General features: G+C 43.0%; 1 protein-coding gene and 1 long non-coding RNA gene across 2 annotated transcripts; one reads left to right on the forward strand and one right to left on the reverse strand.

Moving 5' to 3' along the window:
* Nucleotides 1-1,740: 1,740 nt before the first annotated feature.
* Nucleotides 1,741-8,888, reverse strand: LOC128850960 (uncharacterized). The gene is made up of 3 exons (XR_008448231.1): nt 8,750-8,888; nt 4,624-4,713; nt 1,741-3,633 (listed from the first exon to the last, which is right to left on the reverse strand). It is a non-coding gene; the product is annotated as an uncharacterized LOC128850960 (long non-coding RNA).
* Nucleotides 7,396-20,806, forward strand: RAB39A (RAB39A, member RAS oncogene family). The gene is made up of 2 exons (XM_009556448.2): nt 7,396-8,215; nt 17,943-20,806. Exons 1-2 carry the CDS (start codon nt 7,893-7,895, stop codon nt 18,367-18,369), a joined length of 750 nt encoding a protein of 249 aa, XP_009554743.2. The 5' UTR covers nt 7,396-7,892; the 3' UTR covers nt 18,370-20,806.
* The last annotated feature ends 228 nt before the right edge of the window (nt 20,807-21,034 follow it).

The following is a 21,034-nucleotide window of genomic DNA, read 5'->3' on the forward strand; positions in this document are numbered from 1 at the left end:
ATCTGTTGTGTTCTGTTTCAAATTGAAGTACATTTTAGTTGGGTGCAGGAGCAGGACTTCACTGGTGGAAGGTTCGTCTGTATTTCCAGTCTTGTTTGGAAGGACAGTAATACCTCTGACAGTAACACAGAATGACTCAAAAGGGGTAGTGGAAGTGAAAGGTTCTCTTCTTGGGAGGGTTTTCAGAGAGCTAGTTCTATAATAGTGTGCAAACAAATCCTCAGAAAAAACACCGTTTCTTCTCTCTGCACTCCTCTCCCCCTTCTTTTTGTTCTCCTATCCCTTCATCACATATTACCCTCAGTGATTTTGAGGCAATGGGCAGTGCAGGAGGCTGAGGTCAGTGATGGTTCCTCCATCAATAGCAGTCCCTTTAAAGCCATACCTTATAGGCCCTGCTCAGACAGCTACATGGCTCTGGACCCTGATCAGACATGGTCTTCAGTTTCTTCCTCCTCCAGCCTGGTTGTATTTTCTTTTGTGCTGGCACTTTCCCCCTTTCTTAAACACATCTCTTCCAGAGATGCTATAAACTCATCTGATGGGCTCAGGGGGTTGGCTGATATGTTCAGTTGTGTCCTGCAGCGGGTCAGCTGGAAGTTGCTGTGTCCAATACAACTATGACCTTCCCACAGAGGTCCCTGCAGCCACCCTCAAAAAAACTCTCTGCCCCTGTCAGTTATACAAGTCAGTATGCAATTCTATGAACACCATGACTGTCCTTTGCCATGTCAGAGATGGCGCAGTGAGAGAGAGAAGTTGGTCAGGAAGGAGTTGTGGTTTTGTTCACAAGCTCCTCCTTCTTCATGAGAGATGGTGCAATCCTGGAAGAAGGCTGCGTGGGTCAGTGGCAGTTCCCGCCATGCTGTGTCATCCTAGCAGACGGTCATGGGTTTCTCGGGGCTCTTTTCCACTCTCTAAGTTCCCCAGAGGTTGCAGAGATGGTCCTGCATCCTGGAGAAGACTCATAGGTCCTGACTCCCCAGGGAATTTTTTTCAGATACCTCCAGTTACCTTTCCACGTCCTTAGTGACAGGATTGGTTAGAGAATATCTCTTAAATTATTACACCATTTGCTTTCTGATTTGTTGTTGTTTTCCAAATCTTACTCCAGTTACTCCTGGAAGCTTTTGCACTTCAGGTCACTTGCACAGCTTAGCTATCCATGCCCCGAAGCACACCAAATGCACCCACCCCAGGGATGGAGACCTAGCTGGCAAAGGCCCTGGCCCTTGCTACACTTCAGCACAAGCATACTGACCAATAACCTGCTTACATATGTCCAGCATCTTTTAGCCCCTTTCTACTGTATTTCTTGATGCTTGTTCCTCGCCAGGTTAATTTGATCTTTCCCTTCTTCTGTCTTTGATTCTGCCCCTAAACAGCCCATAGTAAGTCTCACACAATCTCCAAGTGTTTTTCCCAACTTCCCATAACAAGCCCCGTGTTCCTGTAAGTAGTAACTCTCCCTCAGTCTGTAATGGGACTGATGGGGAGTTGATGGGGGAACGATGTTGCTGGTAGCTTCCCTATGCCAGCCATTGGAGCAACCTCAACAAGGGATCGGCTGGCTTTGGTGTGGTTACTGGGGTTCCCCTGCCTGCCATTGTGCCTCTGCTCCCTTGTGTTCATGGGAATGAGTTTGGAAGCAAAAAGGAAGGTGTGAGAACAAATCCTTCACTTATTTTACATACTAGAATAAATTGCCATTTTCAGCTTGGTTCTTAATCCCTCCTAAAGACAGTTCCTTATGCAGTTTAGGCATTAACTCTGAAATGTCAATATGCATGAATTCAGTTCAGTATTTTAGTGAAGCAAGTTGCGTGTTCCTGTATTTTCCTGATGCTTTACTGAGTCAGATGTTCTTCTGTAACTGTGGCTGTCTGAGATACCATCTTAGATGTCTAAGATGACAAGATTTTCAGAGATAGATACCATCCATTATACGTGGAGTAAACAGTCATTTGGGAGTGAAATACTATTGTTGTTGTACATTTTATCTAGACACAACAAACATCAAGCTGGAAGTGATTGCTCTGAATATAACATAATATTACATTCTGAGGAAGGAGATCATTAACAAAGAGGGGAGAGACAATAATGGGTCTACAGGTCAGATACAGGTGGTTTGCTTCTGTGGAACAAGTATGGCTTAACAGTTGGTGAGATGTGAGGGTAAGTATAGAAACAGTTAATGCTTATAAAATGTTTATTGAGTAAATACTCAGTCCTTGGTTTTTAATACTCTGAGAAGTTATGACTTTCAGTTCCCAGGCTTATCTTTGAAGTTAAATTGTAGGTCCTTCTGGAAGATCAGGTCTGAGGAGTTAGGGAAAGCTTTCCTTGTCCCAGCCGTGTGTTCCTGTTTTTCACTGACTGCCTCTGTGAGCTCATTCTGTTGGGGAGTGGTTTCACTTGCATCACCTCCAGAAAGCTATTTTAATGCCTCATGAACAAAGTGGATCTGTATGTCTAGGATCCATGGATTTGGGTGATTTCTTTGTGCATCCATTTCCCCACACACACATAGATTTTATACTGATCTCCTATAATGCACATATCTATCTCAAAAATATAAGGAACATTACAATGAAACAAGGACATCTTCTAAGAGGCCAGAGTGTACCTTTCAATGAACAACGACATTAACACATAGAGACTTCAGGCACTATAAAAATATACTCAACAACCATTTCTTTGTTGAAATCTACTGATACCATAAACTGAAAGAAAGCTTATAACTCCTGCCATGTTTTCCTAGAATACCGCTTTCGCCTTCACCTCTGAAGAGCTCCAGTTGTTCCAGACACAGTATCAGCAATAGACTTTCAGCAACAAATGACAAATGCACTAAGATGATGCAAATCAATAAACACTCTCAAAGACATTTCAAACACATTTTTTTCACCATCTTGCTAGGTTAATATTCTCTCTGCACTTCTTTGTTATCCCATCACTTCTTACCACTGTAAAGCTGGCATAGTGAGATGAACCCTAGCATTATGCAGAGCTGTTAACCATGATTATCTCAGAGGTGAACCCTGGCACCCAGCTGCAAGATCAAGAAGTTGAACCTGGGCAGCTGAAACATTCCATTGTTCCTGTTGGTACTGCTAAGGATTTCTGTCCTACCAGACAGAAGTTTTCTGTCCTACCCAATTGTTTTTGGTGTCTGAGGAGATACGAGCACTCTTGGAAACTTTCAGAAGGAAGGTTTACACCGAGAGTGGTGTTAAAATCTTGGCCTCAAGCTGCTGTTCCCCCTCCAACCTCCCAGCCAACAGCAAGAGCTTTAGCTTCAGCAAGAGTTGGAGTGATTTACTAATTAACACCACAGAAGGAACTATGAAACCCATTAAATACTATGTATGGCAAAAGATAAAAAGTGCAGTAGGCTTGTTCTTATACCACTTACAAGATTTCCAGGCAGATTCATCATCATAGTGCTGTACTACTACTCAGATATTAAATTTATACCTGTGCATCAGAGAAGTCTGTGGAAAAAACATTACCAGAATGTTGTGGTTTAAGAAACGTCCTTCCCACCACCAGGTGAAACCTAGCTGGCTTGATGACATCTTAGAGGAAGGGTCATTGCTCATTAGTAGAGAGTATCCCATCTCCAGTACCACTCTGTCAAAAAAAAAAAAAAAAGATAGTTGGGAACATCTTCCAATAGTTTTTGTCTGTTGAAACTTTCACTGATAAAATGAGCACCTGTATTGGCCTCCAGACCAGCAGCCTAGTCATTTAAAACAGGCATGGATGGTATCTTCCTTCCAGACTGCTCCCTCAGTTCTCAGGTGGCAGCAGAAAGCATAGTTTCTCAGTCTCAGGTTGACTAGGATTGGGAATCAATTACTTTCACCCATGCTCCTCTAAACTTCCATGTAATCATGTGTGCACAATTCTTCAGGAGCGCTGCACTCTATGTAATCCCTGGTAACCTACTCACTTACCAAAGGCTGAGAATAACCCATGCCAAGTCAAAAATGTGAAAAGAAATAAACAATTTTCAGACTGCAAGGTCTTGGATTTATAGCTTAGAGCAGTCATCTAGCTAATAATGCAGTACATTTGGAGGTTTGGGTTGCTTTGGGTTTTTTATTATTTCCCAAAATTTGGGTTTGATTCAGCCTTTCTGGGAAGAGCAGATTCAATCCGCCAATGCCCAAGTGGTGGAACTGTCTGCGGGAAGGTCTGGTTCATGTTGCTGCTTTAACATCTCCCTTTTAATCCATCCAGCTCTGTAAAGCATACCCACTTTTGATCACTTCTTCTGACTGCTGGTGGAAGACTTTTGTGATGGATGCATGCTGTGAGGGCCCCTGTACTCACTGGCAGGTAACAAAAGCAGTATGGCTGAGAGATGAAATTTACCCTACCTTGTAAGTCCATATTAAACAGGACAAATGCAAGTTCCTTGAGTAGCATTTAACATATGACATTCAAAAGGTCCCAGATGAACGTATAAGGTTGTGCTTTGGATATATGTGAATTTGTATACCACTGTCTTTCTACAACAGCAAGCTTAGCTAGACAGACCAGACTCTGGAAGCCTGGAAATAGTTGCAAACATATTTAGATCAACTGTAATGCCACAGGCATATTGACTTTGCTTACCTGTTAGGAATTAAATGAGCTGTGTAATTCATTAGTGTGAGGTTCTTGAGCCCAGATGTGCGGAAGACAGCAATCTGCTGTGCATCTAAGCTGGAGAGAACATATTTTAGGATCTGAAGACCTGTGACTGTCAGCCAGGGTAGTGATCCATGCAGGATCCAGCTATTTCAGAAAGAGCAAAGTCCACTTAAAATTTTGTCCCATTCACATTTGGTAAGAGGTTCTGATATCACACACCTCACATCTCTGTTTCACCTGTAAATGCTTCTTGTATCCAAACACCACCTTTGTCAAAATATTTGAAAAGATTCCTAGGAATTACCTGTAAACATTGTCCCACCTAAAACTGCGACAACTGAACTGATTTACCCTTCTGAAGGTTCATTTATGTGAGTTAATATTGTTTTGTTTTAATTGTTACTCTAATGAGCAACTAGTCAAGTACAAGCCGCGTTCAATTTATTGTTTACAGAATAGCTTGTCAAAGATGGGAGAAATGTGAAAGCTTCAGGGTGAAAGATGCAAGCTTCAGGGCAAAACAGGCTCAGATACACACACAGACACACATTCACCAAGTCCTGGAGACTGACTGGCCAGCCCAAAAAGTCTCTGGAGAGTCTGAATTCTTGGAACAAGCAGCATCCTGCAGCTTCAGCTCAGTGTGCATAGCAAGATAAATTCCTCTGGCAGCTCCTGTCTGTCTTTTACAGGGAGGCGAGTCTGGCTGCTGGAAGGCCAAGTCTCTGCTGGAAGCTTCTGGGGTCACCCAGATTAGACTGCCAGGGACAGCCATGCTTGTACATCCCTAGACTCATTTGTGGACTGGAGGAACCATAGAATAGTTTGGGTTGGAAGGGACCCCAAAGATCATCCAGTTCCAACCGCAGGTGATCTCCTGAGCAGGACATGCAACTCCCTCTTTTGACTTCACCCTTCCCAGTAACCACACCAAAGCCTATGTGAGGAAAAAAACTAGTCTTATCACACTGGTGACTACATAACACATTGAAACAACAAAACCAGACTCAGGCAATAAGAATACTCTTCATAAAAAACTGCCCCACAGAGTTGCAAAATAAATGTAGTTTCAGACGTGCCCCTAGCCAGCCACAGGCAGTGCATATGTGCCTAGCATTAACAGAGGTAAACAGCAGACAGTGTGGAAAAAAACTGTCACCCATCTCCTCTCCCTGGCCTTTTCTCTATCAAAGTGCATAGTCAAATGAGTATTCTAGGTCAAATGACCTTCTCCCAGCAACAACCTATTTCCCAGCTTACGCAGTCTGCTCTACTCAGTTCTCAGTCTCTCTGCCCCAGTCTCTCTCTCCCCAGCCCAATGTGCAGAAGAAGCTGCTGCAATTCTGTTTACCAGAAGTCCTGGGATTTCTGCTTATTTGACTCTAATGCCCTTACCACCTGTCTGAGGTCTGTTGGTGTTTGTTCTCCCATGTGGCTCTGAGACTTTAAAAAAAATCTGAGGAACATATTGCTCAGCGGATTTATCACAACATGATACCTAGCCAATATCCCGGGGGGAGCAAAGACATTTCTCCAACGGCCAACTCTACTGACAGAATTGTTCTATTACCATAGGTAAAGGTACTTCCACAAAGGTGCAATCCATGCAGTTTGCTGTACTGGGAAATGCAAAGTGTACATCCCTGTCATTTCCAGTACTATGCCTTTTCCCAAGACAGTTTACATGGTTCTTTCTAGGAATATCTTGATCCCTAACTCCCCCTTTCCATTTTGTCACTTGCCCAGCCCATCTTTAGCATCTGGCACTTGTTCCTGTACTTCTTGTTTTGTCTTTCCTGGCTCACAATCCTCTGGTCAGTCCCTGCTGAGCCGCCACTCCACCTGGCAGCTTCCTTTCAGCTCCCTGCCCCTCTTTCCCCTGCTGATCTGGTTCCTCTTCTTCTTCCCCCATGTTTCCTTTCTGCTCCTATTTTCCTTTGCAAATCTCATGCCTTAACAGCCTGATTTTCTCTCACCTGATTTTCCAGGCTGGCCTGGTTCCTCCTCTTCCTATCATCCCCTTTCTCCTTGTCCACCCCTACATTTGTTGCCCATGGGGGGAGATGCACCATCCCACCTCAAGTACTGTGTGCAGTTTTAGGTGCCATAGTGTAAAAGGAATATAAACATAAATCCCTCTGGCAGCTCCTGGCTGTTCCTTTTATAGAGGGCAAGCTACTGAAGAATGTCCAGGGGAATGCATATGAGAACCAGCTAAAGTCACTTGGTCTGTTCAGCCTGGAGAAGAAGACACTGAGGTGGGACCTCATGGCAGTTTACAGCTTCCTCACAAGGGGAGAAGGAGGAGAAGATGCTGTTCTCTTCCCTCTGGTGACCAATGACAGGATCTGAGTGAATGGCAGGAAGATGTGCCAAGGGACATTTAGGTTGGATATTAGAATAAGGTTTTTAACTCAGAAGGTGGTGAAGCACTGGAACAGGTTCCCTGGGGCTGTAGTCATGGCATCAAGCCTGACAACATTCAAGAAGCAATTGGAAAATGCCTTCAGACACATGGTGTGAATATTGGGGTTGTCCCTATGCAGGGACAGGAATTGGATTTGATGATTCTTGTGGGTCTCTTCTAACTCAGGTCACTGATTCTATGGGTGAGACGGATCCTGGGGCTGTAGCCACCAGGCAGCGTCCTCGCCGCAGCAGGTCGGCGTGCAGCCGGCTGGCGCGGGGGAGGGCCCGTCTCGCCGAACACATGACGGCACGGTGGGAGGCCCTGGAGGGCGGCTGGGCCGCGGAACCGCAGAGCGGCCGCGAGAGGCGGCACCAGCGGCCAGAGCCGGGGCCCGGGGGCCGGGGCCGCAGTCGGCGGGGACCGCGTGGTGCTGAAGGGACAGCGCTCGCGGGCACGCTCAGCCCAGTCTGGCTTGGTGCTGGAGGGACGCCACCTGCGGACACCACCCTCCCGACTCGGCGTGGTGCTGAAGGGACAGCACCCGCGGACACGCCCAGCGCAGCCCAGTGTGGTGTTGAAGGGACAACGCCCGCCCCGGAGCCGCGGGTGGTGCTGAAGGGACAGCGTCAGCCCCGCCTCGGCAGCCGCGGGCGAACCCGGTGGTGCTGAAGGGACAGCGCCCGCCCCGCCCCGGAGCCGCGGGAGCCCGGCGCGGCGCCCCGGGAGCGGGGCGGGGGGACCCGTCCTCCACCCGCAGTCCCGCCCGGGCCGGTGCCCCCGTGCTGTCCCCGCGGCTCCCCGGGCGCCGACAACCCCCCGCCGCCTCCTGCCCGCTGCGCAGATGCCGGGTGTTGGGGCGATCGGAGCGCGGTGCAGGCACCGGCCGCGCAGGAGCCCCAAGAAGAGCCCCAAGGCGGAGCCGGGCCAGGCCGGGGCCGCCATGGACGCTGCGATTTGGATCTACCAGTTCCGGCTGATTGTGCTGGGCGACTCCACAGTGGGCAAGTCCTGCCTTTTGCACCGTTTCACCGAGGGCCGCTTCCCGGGGCCGCTGCACTCCGACCCCACCGTGGGGGTGGACTTCTTCTCCCGGCTGGTGGAGATTGAGCCCGGCAAGAGGGTCAAGCTGCAGCTCTGGGACACGGCGGGGCAGGAGCGCTTCAGGTACGGGACCCAGGATCTTGCCCATTCCCACCCTTCCTCTCCTCGACCCCACCAAAACCTGGCGACCCCCCGGGCACACCCCGCTCCCTGTGCAAGACGCTCATCGTCCAACACCCCTGCTGTCCCAAGGACTTTGCCTGATCCCCAGCACGTCTCTCTCTGCACCCACTTGCTGCTGTGACCCAAACAGCCCTCCACCCTTTTGCCTGCTGGTGTCCCACTGTCCCTCTCACCCCATTGCCCATTTCCCCCCCTAGAAGCTTCCTCCTTCTCCTCCCATTCCCTTCACACCTACCAGGGAACAGCTGCCTTTCCCCTCCCAGCTCACACTAGGGGGTAACAAGTGGCGTTGTCCTATTCCTCCCTCCCTCCTTCATCTTTGCCCGGAAGTCCTGGACCTACAGCAGCAATCCCTCCTCTGCATTTTTTTGTCTTCTTCGCGGCAAGAGGCCACTGCTTTGCTCCACGTTTCTTACTTTGTCATCATCTCCGAAGTCATCCTCCCCTGCAGTATTTCCCTCTGCCATAACTCACCCTCCCATGCAATTTGGAGAGACCAGGTCACCTCCCTGCTCTTCCTCCTTCCAGCACAGCAGCACCGTAAGCATCAGGGCAGCCTTGGCAGCGTGGAAGCCACTGGCCAGCCAGCTACAGTCCCTCATTAGTGTTTTATCTGCCTTTTGCTCCTGCTCTGCACTGATGGTTGCCAGGAGCCTTCACTAATATCTCTGACGTTTATAGTGTAGCTAAACTAGATCAAATGCTGCACTATTAAATCCTCTCCTTTCTTCTCTATATAAAAAAAGTGTAGAAAAACTACCCTCTTTTTCTGCCCCAAAAAAGTCACGGTCATTCTGCAACATACAAACTGATACTATCATTCACTCACTCTTGTGGCTGTGTTGTAGCTGTAGTGCAAGTTGTGCATGGATTTTAGTTTGGACTTGGGGTTCAGTGAGTATGAACTCAGGTAGGATGCTAATGCGTAGCCTATCTGTGTGGTACCTGATCCACACACTTGTTACTGCAATGCTACTAGTAGGGTTGAAATGTATATCTTCACTGGCCAGAATAAATTCTTTTATGCTCCCTATCTTCTGCTGCAACAGTTGTGCAGGTTCTTGCACTCAGCTGAAGAGGTGGGATTTCACTATCTTACCAGGGGGTAACAACCCTATTTTTCAATAACAAGCATTACAGTGAAACAACAAAAAGACTTTCCTGGGCTTGCATGAGTCACAACTTTATATGTATTTTTGCAGGCAGGCCTCTTTAGGGCTAGCAAAGAAAGTAACCATGATAATGGCAAGCTCCTAACATTTTTCATCCTCCTCGTGCTTTTGAGCAAAGAACATTAAATAATTGTTAACAAGTGACTAAGAATGTATAATCTCTTTATTTTGAATTTGCTGACAAATAGTTGGGATGGCCAATGACAAGGCAGTTGCCTGAAAGGAATGCAAATGCAGAGAGTTTTGCATATAAATGATAGCTATCCTTTAGCCCAGGAATGCTCAGGGGATATACAGTGATGAGTCATGCATTCAGTTGTTTTTAAAATTACAATTAGTATATATCTAAGTTTTTTTCTAATATGCAGAAAATGCGAACTGAAAGAACTCATTTAAAATATTTGTGTTTGCTTTTCTGCTAAGAGTTTCTTTTCAGTGTACTAAATATCACGGCATTTATTGTACAGTCTGTTTTACACTTACTCAAGTAAATTATAACTGTTTTATGAAGTTATACACTATGGGTTAAAATCTCGCACATTCTGTTCTCTGCTAATGGAGAAGACCATAGATCGCAAGCAAAGATGGTCTTGGGGAAGAACTAATTATTCCAAGAAGTAATCTAATTTTGTGGAATGCCAAGCAGTTCACAGTTCTGATTCCCATTTCTGCTCTGGTTCACTTGCATTGTTTCATTAGAGGAGGTAAACCCTGGCTTTAAAGCGCCCTGGGGAGTTCCTTATGTGCACGGCAAACTACTGGCTGCCTAATAATCCCCTTCTTTAGGTCCTAGGCATTAGGAAAATTCCTAGGGCAAAGGATGTGTGACACACTCTCTTAAAAGACAGCACTTATTTTATTGGAAAAATTGTTTTGGAAAAACACTGACGTGTCTAGTTCATTGGTGTTGCTTTATTTGAACTGGATTTCATGCATGGTCTTAGAAAATCATCTTTAACATGCACTGCTCACGATGCTTCTCAAATAAAGTAATTCTTAGCACTTCCACAAGAAGGTTGAGCAAGCTGCAAACACTGGTGCTGGAGAATTAACTTATTTTGAGCACATACAGAGTAGCTACTGACTATATTTACTTTGACATCAGTAAGGCATCACTAAGCAGAATCTCCCATTGTGCTAGGTGCCATACCAACAATATGAGCAATACTTTCAACATTTTAGTAGAACAAGCACCTACAGACTTGCTTAGTATAGACTCAGGTCCATAATGCAGACTGAGATAAATGAGGGGTACACCCCAGATTTCTTCTGTCTTGTGATTAGTGATTAGTTGTCATTTAGAGCAATCTGCTGATTTGGTTGTGTTTCACATAGTCTTCTGTGCTGTGATTTGTTTATTTCCTTTTCCTGTGTATAAATCCAACAGTATCTCTAAACCATGAAACTTCCAAGGCTAGAAAGTGCTTGGTAGATGTGATAAGATTGAGTGTTCATGTCAAAAACATTGGGCCAAAATATTGTTGGGATGTCTCAGTTATATTCCAATTAGATTCCAGAAGAAAATTTTTCACCATGAGAACAGATCAATATTGGAATAATTTCCCCAGGGAAAGGGTAGATTTCTCTACTATGGACACTTTTAAGGCTCAGCTTCACAGGGTTCTGGGGCATCTCATTTAAACTCTATGTCACCTAAAAACGTTGGACTAGATGGTGCTTGAGGTTCCTTCCAACCTGGCATTCTATGATTCTACAATTCTATGGCATTAACTCACGTTTTAGTAAACTATGATATTATTAATATATACCTTCAGTTTTAAACACATGGCTTGAAAATAAAACACTATCCTTATTCTTCTTTTTGAGTAAGCAATGTGTATTTTTAAAATTAATAACATTGCACTTTAGTCTTTAGTCATAGCATAAAAATGAGTTTTCAAAATTAGATAAAACAGTTAGTGACAGTTTGGTTCATCTGGTAAAGACCAGTAAGATCGAAATGAAAAAGCAACATTGTGACTGATTTAAAGTCACCCTGAAGCCATAATTGGATGTGATTAATACATCTAATTCATTTTTAGAAACAGTTGTCCAGTGGCCATCATCTTCCCAAGGCTTTCCTTAAGATTATTAATTGCAGTCTTACATCTTTAACCTAATATTAAGATTAAGCTAAGAGGATGACTTCTGTTCCACTCAACATTTTCCCCTTCCGTAATGTTAGTTTAGGCAGAATTAATTAGCAGAACCAACATGTATTCTACATGGGAAGTTATAATTTCAAAAAGAATCTGGGACCTGCATTTAACAAATATTTTTAATTAAAACTTCAAAGTTATCCTTTGGCAAAACATTCTAACGTATCATTATTGCACATAACAACATAGAACTTCTTGAGGAGTATTCTCATCTCCAGCAATTTCAAATACAGAACCATCTGGAGGTACCTTACTGCATTCAACATCAAAGTGTTGTTGTTCCCTTTCAATACTTAGTGCAGTCTTACCTTTTTAGCAGGTTCTAATACAAAAAAACCCCTGATTTTTCTCCAACCCTTTATCTGTATTTACCTCTCATTTATTACATATGCCAAACACTAGATGGAATAATCAAAAATATTACTCATACAAGTATTCTTGCTGAAAAAAATAACTTAGGATAGTCTTGATGCCAGCACAATCCAAATTTAACAACAGCATACACAAGTAGCTTTGTAACCTCTATTTATTTATGGAGCAGGGGAGAAATTAAGAATTACCTTTTCAATAATGTTTACATCTATGTTTGTAACTCTCAGGCAAAGATAGCATAATAGTTCACATATTTAGTGTAGACCAACTGGAGTTTGTAGCACACATCTCACCAGTGGCTGGAATGACGTGCATACTGCAGCCTGAAACAGGAGGTGCAGCACAGCCATATAGGCCTCTCTAGTCATCAAGGGGTTACAGTCACCTCTATTAACTAGAAGGGTTGTTTCCTTTCATTTGGTGTAGCCATAGGAAGCAGGCAGACTCCCTCATGAAACATCAGTTTGTGCCTTTGAACAAAGGACCAGGCAGAAACATTGGTTTGGGCACCTCCCTTTAGCTGTCACTTTGAGAAGGATTCAGAGTCTTCTGTGAAAGAGAAGCTGAGAGGGGAGTCAGCAAGGAAATACTGGGCACAAAGAAATAGAAGAAAAATGTCTATTCTTCATCTGCTCTGATTGTCATATTTAAGCCAAATATTTTGTCAAATATCTATAACATGTTTCAGATACTGTTGAACAATCTACCACATTACCACGCCCAGACATTTTCCCAATTGACTGTCTAAATTTTCTACTTCAAAATTTTGCCTTATTTCTTGGGAATACTTTCTATTAAAATAGAACAGCAAATAATAACTCACCTCAATAGTAAAACTATTCAAATACTTGTAGATCATGTTTTAGCAAACATCATCCTTTTCTCAGGTGTTAGACAACCACATAATAAGGTAGAATATGTATCACGTATATCTTTAAAATTTTTGTGTTACTTTTTTCTTTTGTTACTGTTTTCTATGATACTCTAATATCATAGACACACAGAATGGTTTGAGTTGGAAGGGACCACTTCCAAGTCCTTTGCCATGTGCAGGGACACCTCGCACTCAGACTGCTCAAGTCCCCATCCAACCTGGCCTTGAACACTTCCAGGAGGAGCCATTCACAACTTCCCTGGGCAACCTGTGCCAGTGCCTCACCACCCTCACTGTGAAGATTTTCTTCCTAATGTCTAATCTAAACCTTTCACCTTCCAATTTAAAGCCATTCTCCCTCATACGATCACTAAAGGCCTCTGTAAAAAGTCCCTTCCCAGCTTTCTTGTAGCCCCTTCAGGTACTGGAAGGCTGCTCTAAGATCTCTCCACAGCCTTTTCTTCTCCAGGCTGAAGAGCCCCAGCCTGTCTCTCAGCCTGTGCTCATAGCAGAGGTGCTCCAGCCCTCTGATCATCTTTGTAGCCCTCCTCTGGACCCATTCTAACAGTTCTGTATCCTTCTTATGTTGGGGATTCCAGAACTGGGCACAATACTCCAGATGGGGTCTCATGAGAATGCAGTAGAGGGGGAATATATCACCCTCAAGTTATGGCCTCAAGTTGTACCAGGGAAAGTTCAGATTGGACACCATGAATAATTTCTTCACCAAAAGGGTTATCAAGCACTGGCAGAGGCTGCCCAGAGAGGTCATTGAGTCACTATCCCTGCAGGTATTTAAAAGACGGGTAGATGAAGTGCTTAGGGATATGATTTAGTAGTAGACAGGTATGATTGGACATGATGTTCTCAAAGGTATTTTCCAGCCTAGTGATTCTGTGTTTCTATGAACATCTTTTTGGTAATGAGAAAACTAATTTCAAATCATACATAGCAAAACCACAGAAAAAATTACTCCCATTTATTAACCCAGTTTTTGTGATGTACAGCCCAAAGTTAAAGACGCTTTTTAATCCTCTATGTTACAGGCAACATATACACGTAATTAACTATAATGGCTTAGATTATCAGGTAGTGCAAATTAGCATATCTCTGCAGAAGTGAGTGGCAGCAATGAGGGTACTGACTGTTGTGTATAAGCACCAAGTAACATACAGAGGGCTGTTTTTTAGTACTGCAGTTCATAGACACATGATATAACACTGTTCTACCTAGAAATGTTTGGTAAATGACGCACTGCATCTTCAGTGCTAATGTACTTTCTTTCCCGGCTAACGCATTTCTTTGCCATAACTGTTTTCAAGAATTTAAAAATGAAAATAGATTGTATTAGCTTCCATTTCTCCAAATCCAATCCCATTTTGTTACCCACTTCTGCTCTCTCTAGAAATGCTTGAATTAATTAAATGTACTCATTTTGCAGTGTTTGCAACCGCTCAACAGCAAAAATGCTCAAGAATTACTTGTAACAGATGTTTATGGCACCTTCATTTAATATTTCAGAAAATCATAGAATCATAGAATGACTAGGTTGGAAGGGAGCCACTGGGTCATTGAGTCCAACCATTCCTAACAATCCCTAAACCATACCCCTCAGCACATCATCCACCCATCCCTTAAACACCTCCAGGGAAGGTGACTCAATCACCTCCCTGGGCGGCCCATTCCAGTGCCCAATGGCCCTTTCCGTGAAAAATTTTCTTCTGATATCAAGCCTGAACCTCCCCTGGCGGAACTTGAGGCCATTCCCCCTTGTCCTGTCACCTGTCACTTGGGAGAAAATGCCAGCTCCCTCCTCTCCACAACCTCCTTCCAGGTATTTGTAAAGAGTAATAAGGTCTCCCCTCAGCCTCCTCTTCTCCAGGCTAAACAACCCCAGCTCTCTCAGCCAATCGTTATAAGACTTGTTCTCCAGCCCCCTCACCAGCTTCGTTGCTCTTCTCTGGAAACTCTTCAGAGCCTCAACATCCTTCTCGTAGTGAGGGGCCCAGAACTGAACACAGTACTCAAGGTGCGGTCTCACCAGTGCACAGAGGGAGAATAACCTCCCTGGACCTGCTGGTCACACCATTTCTGATTCAAGCCAAGATGCCATTGGCTTTCTTGGCCACCTGGGCACACTGCTGGCTCATGTTCAGTCAGCTGTCAATGAACATCCCCAGGTCCTTCTCCTCTAGGCAGCTTTCTAGCCACTCTTCCCCCAGTCTGTAGCACTACATAGGGTTGTTGTGCCCCAAGTGCAGGACCCAGCATTTGGCTTTGTTAAACCTCATGCCGTTGGTCTCGGCCCAGCAGTCCAGCCTGTTCAGATCCCTTTGCAGAGCCTCCCTACCCTCCAGCAGATCCACACTTCCACCCATCTTAGTATAACCTGCAAACTTGCTAAGGGTGCACTCAATGCCTTCATCCAGGTCATTGATAAAGACATTGAACAGAGCTGGACCCAGTACTGAGCCCTGAGGAACCCCACTTGTAACTGGCCTCCAGCTGGAGTTAACTCCATTGACCACCACTCTCTGGGCCCAGCCATCCAACCAGTTTTCAGCCCAGGAGAGTGTGTGCCTGTCCAGGCCAGAGGCAGACAGTTTCTGAAGCAGAATGCTGTGAGAAACTGTGTCAAAGGCTTTACTGAACTTCAAGAAGACTACATCCACAGCCTTTCCCCCATCCAGTAGCTGAGTCACTTTGTCATAGAAGGCGATCAGGTTAGTTTGGCAAGACCTGCCTTTCGTGAACCCGTGTTGACTGGGCCTGATCACCCGGTTCTCTTGCATGTGCTTCATGATAGCACTCAAGATTACATGTTCCACGAATTTCCCCGGCCCTGAGGTCAGACTGACAGGCGTGTAGTTCCCCAGATCCTGCCTGCAACAGATAGGCAGAACATCAGCCAGCCTCCAGTCCAGTGGAACTTCCCCAGTCAGCCAGAAACGCTGGAAGATGGTGGAAAGGGGTTTGGAAAGGACATCCGCCAGCTCCTTTAATACTCTTGGCTGGATCCCATGTGGCCTCATAGACTTGTGTGTGTCAAGCTGGGCAAGCAAGTCTCTAACCTCCTCCTCATGGGAGCCACATTCTGCTCCTCTAACTCTTGGGTTTGTACACAGGGGAACAACTTCCCTTACTATTAAAGGCTGAGGCAAAGAAGGCATTAAGTACCTCAGCCTTGTCTTCATCCCTTGTCACTGTTGTTCCTTCTGCATCCACAAAAATGTGACACCCCTCATTTATAGTCTTAAATAATTTTGCAAAACCATGTGCCATTTTTAATATCCAGGCTTTTTTAATTAATCTGAGGGTAAGTTTGGTAAGTTCCTGTTGTCTTCACATCCAAACTGTTCAGACACTCCATAGACTCTGTTGCTGGGTACGTAGAAAAGATCTTTCTAAACATTAGGACAAGCAATCCTTCCCTGTTATCTAAATAAAACCATTTCAAGTGCCATTTGCTGTGGCTAAATGGATTTAGATATGCCAAGAAACTGAAGCCTTATCTAGCTGTGCACTTACCTATCTGTAATATGACTACTGCTGCTAATTATACAATTACATGTTCAAATTGTTATAAAACACTATGTGAAGTGCAATGAACTGAAAATCAGAGGGAGCTCCTGTTATGGAAAGATATGTTGCTGTGTACAGTTCACTCTGATTTCAGAATTTTTGAGGCTGCATCCTCTTTATAATCCTAAAATAAAATTGAATTAATTCTTGGCTAAATTATAATTTCAAATAATGACTGCTAATTGAGCTTGTGCATTTCATTTCAGTTGGAGAATACTTATACATTACCTATATATTTATGCTAGTGATGAGAGTATGTGTTCATTCCTTGGTAGGCTGCCACTTCCTTTAAAATGTCTCTTCTCACCTTTGCCGTCCTCCACTATTGCTCAGGATTAGAGACTTACAATCATTTTTTAGTCACAGAATCATTTAGGCTGGAAAAGACTGTTAATATCATCAAGTCCAACTGTAAAACTAACACTGTGAAGTCCATCACTTAACTATGTCCCTGAGTGCCACTGCTACAACTCTTTCAAATACCTCCAGGGATGATGACTCAACCGCTTCCTTGTCTCTTTCTCTCTCTCCACATTCTAACAAATATTTTTTCTTCTTCTAGAGCATGTTAAAAATCTTTTCAACCAGAGGACGAGTCTTCTTTTTTCAAAATCCCTTCCAGTGAATGTTCTGGAAAGTAGGAGGCTCAAAAGCAGAAAATATCTGTTTCCAGTCCTGGAAGTCTCATGCCAAGAAAGAGTAAATGTCATTATAAAAAGCTTTTGACTAGAAGTGTTTCTTGCCAATGCTGCAACAAGCACGTGTTTGCCCAACTCAGTTACTTTCGGACAGTTTTGTTTAGGAAGTTTCTTTTCCTAGTCTGTCACCTGTTGATTTCTGCAAGCACAAAGAATTATGATTATCTACACAAGTTTTTCTATCAAAGAATTTTTCTGCAAGGAATACAGAAGGACACGCTTGTACATTGGCAAGTTTGGGCCCCAGGTTTCTCAAAATCTGCCTATGTAGTTCAGTTTGAAATAAGTGATTTGAACAGAGTAAAGCACATGTTTGTATAAAACTGCAGGACTCTGACTTTAACACAAACAAGTATTTGACAAATAAGGATATATTTTATTCTGTGACTATGTGCCACTGTTCGCTACTGAAGTGTGCTTTGCAGAATAATTCAGCATTCAAAATTCACTCCAGAGAAGTTGGCTTCCAGAATCTTTAGAAAATTACTTCTGAATGAGGCCTTGAGGAATCTGATCTAGCGAGAGGTGTCCCTGCCCATGGCAGAGGAGTTGGAATTAGATGATCTTTAAAGTCTCTTCCAACCCAAACCATTCTATATTCTATGATTTGAATGTAAGAAAAAATGAAAAAGCAACATTTTTTTGTGCATAGAGGGTAAATTAATAAATTCCAATTAGTTTTAAAAAAGAAAAGATGTTTCATAAAGCTTATAGTAGATAAAAACACATTGCCACATGGGAAAGTAACCTATATAAAAATGCAGGAAAATGTGTTTTAATTTTTCTTTTTCTTTTTTTTTTCCCTCACAGATCAATAACACGATCTTACTATCGCAATTCTGTGGGTGGCTTATTAGTCTTTGACATCACAAATCGTCGGTCTTTTGAACATGTGAAGGACTGGCTAGAAGAAGCAAAAATGCATGTGCAGCCCTTTCAGATTGTGTTCCTGTTAGTAGGACATAAGTGTGATTTAGTGTCACAGCGCGAGGTTACAAGAGAAGAAGCTGAAAAACTGTCATCTGACTGTGGTATGAAATACATAGAAACTTCAGCAAAAGATGCCACGAATGTTGAAGAGTCCTTTACCATTCTTACGCGAGATATCTATGAACTTGTGAAAAAAGGAGAAATCACAATTCAAGATGGATGGGAAGGTGTCAAGAGCGGCTTTGTTCCAAACGTTGTACATTCATCAGAAGAAGCTGTAAAGCCCAGACAACAGTGCATCTGCTGAATTTGTAGCACGCCAAAGAGCACATCGGGCGTTCAGAAGATGATGCCAACCTAAATAACAGAATAATAATTTTGGAACAATATTAGATCATGACATAGCTGACTCATAGAACGGTAATTTGTTTTTTTTATCCTACTGTCTAGGTCATAACTTTATAAAACTTTAAGCCTTTCTTTTCTTTTACAGCGTACAATAACTTTGTGTAGTCTTCAGGAAAAGAAATCATATATTGCTAAAGGAAAAATGGATCCTATAGCAAGATACTGAGAAAGCGCAATAATCATTGTGACAACATCCTCTCTTAGGCTTTGTATTTTGAATACTGTTTAAAATCAAGGCTTGCTAGGTGAGGATCAGATGAGCTCATTACTTCTGTTCATCCTGCCTTAGTTTTGGACAAGAAAATATTATACCTTATACTTTTTTTATGGGGTTCCTTACTCGAGTGCAGGGTTGCTAGTGACCATTAAAGTCTGGAATGCTGTAGAATTTAATAATAAAGATAACTCTAAAGAAAGCAAGCTGAAAGATTGCTCCAACAGCAAACACTTTTGATATGACTATGAATACAAGCCTTACTAAAGAAAAAGAATGTTTTAGAAAAGATGATTTATTTGTATACTGAAAAGGAGAATAGAAGCATTGAAATTTATTATTTAGTATTTTCTGAATTGCCAATGATGCTAAATATAACATCACATATGATCCAGCTGTTATTTGACTTGTATACAAAATGTATTTCCCAACTACTGGAGCTAGCATTTCAGAGGCTGGATCCTCATCTGGGTAATTATCATACCCACACTGATGCCTAGCAAATTATGTTAATTTACACAAACGAATTCCATATTAGCTTTAAAAAATAAATTTACTTCTAACTAGAAGTAAAAATAAGTTAAAAACTGCTGCAACCTATGGGGACCAGGCCTTAAATTTGAATAGAGCAAGGATTGTTTTATTCTCAGCCAGCAAATGTTAAACTGTTGTCTAAAAACTGTAGGTTTTAAAACCAGAACTTCTACGAATAGACTGTTTGAAAAGGAGAGAAATTATAAAATAATGCTTAGTTAACAGTAAGCAAAGTTGGAGAACTTTGTTCTAAGACAGCAACACATAATAGCTTTTAATAACAGTAACAATAGGAGAAATCTGTGATCGTGTAGCATTATAGTGAGCTTGAGGTCATCTTCCTGCTCCTCTGAATATAACACACACTAGCTTTATGCAAACTATGCCCTATATGCCTAGCACTTAAATACCAAATAAGTCTACTTCTCTTGTATTGTAGTAATATAACAAGATGGCTTGATCTCCAGAGTTGTTAAGCATCTACAGTTTATGTGGGCATACTCATAACCTCTGAGCATCAAGCCAGCTGTCTTCATGTCAAGGTGTGTTATCATGTCACAATTCTCCATTTTCAAGACCAGGCAACAAGTCTATTTAATCTAACTTTTTTCTTCAACATCTAATTGATTTTCCCTCAGGTTACTTCTAGGTCCTGTTACAGTCCTTTTGTAACTATTCCATAGCATAGAGACAGATTGCTCGGTTCCAGTTATTTCATTCATGTAGAGCCACTAAAATTATTGACTTCAAAGGGAACTGAAAGATTATTCTTTTCAACAGCCTGAGTCTTGCTTGGACTGAGGCACTGTTACACTGTCATAGAAGGACACAGAGGCCTTAATATAAACAGGAATCAGCCTTAATTCATTAGCAATTAAAACAGTTAATTAATTCTAGTCTCAGCGTGCCACAAAGTCATTCCTGTGAGCCTGATTCTCTCTTAAACTACATATTTTAGTCGTTTACACTGAAACAATTTTGATTGAGGGCATTTTAGGCCCTATTTGCATAAACATAAGTTACTACAGATACCAAAAGATAGTGCAGAATCAGGTTGTGTGCATTTAACACTGATTCCCCTATGATACTAGGCCCACGTTATTTATCTCGGAAGGTCTTCTCTTAGCTGTTTAAGAGGACAGAATGGGCCAATGAGTAAATCAGTGGCTGGGGAGTAAACAGCACTGGTGTACTGTGTGTTTCTGAGCAAGGCATTCATGTTTTCCGTGCCTCACTTTTTGTATCTCAAATATGGAGATGATCATTCTGCCTCGAATTCACAAAGACTGCTGAGGCACAATCTAACTGTATGGTCTTCAGCCTGGACTCTTCTCTGTGTGCTACCTGTTGTAGAGTGTTTAGCACCATCGGATGTGGATACTGGTTTCGTCTGCCATACCAAAAATCATATTAAAAATATTAAATCAACTTTTTTAAGTACCAGGTATTGCTATTACTCTGAATCTGGATTTCATTACACATTTCAGTACTTTCAGGTGAAAGCCTTTTATCTTAAACTTTTCTTCCTGCATCCTCTGGAGCCAATGAGCTTTTCATTCTGTATGAAAAGAGTCAGGGGTGTTTGTCAGGGGGAGGGACCGGTAGAAGAGGGGAGTGGGGGGGAGGTACACACAGAGAAATAAACAGTCATCAGAACAGAGCCTATCTCTGCTGTCAATATTGTACCTGTACTGTCACATTTATTACACTGGGAGTAGAGCTTTTAACCAGGTTCAGCTGTGTAAGGAACTGGTATTGTCAATGCAACTAGAAGAGAAGTTCACTGCATTTTAAAATACTGTGCACATCGTTGTCT

This window comes from Cuculus canorus, chromosome 1, assembly GCF_017976375.1.
Source record: "Cuculus canorus isolate bCucCan1 chromosome 1, bCucCan1.pri, whole genome shotgun sequence".
NCBI lineage: Eukaryota > Metazoa > Chordata > Aves > Cuculiformes > Cuculidae > Cuculus > Cuculus canorus.

What these genes read in the sequence shown, in the direction of transcription:
- RAB39A (XM_009556448.2), top strand. Translation starts at nt 7,893, where the DNA reads ATGCCGGGTGTTGGGGCGATCGGAGCGCGGTGCAGGCACCGGCCGCGC. An exon ending in GCGGGGCAGGAGCGCTTCAG is followed by an intron (nt 8,216 to 17,942) that starts GTACGGGACCCA and finishes TTTCCCTCACAG; the next exon opens with ATCAATAACACGATCTTACT.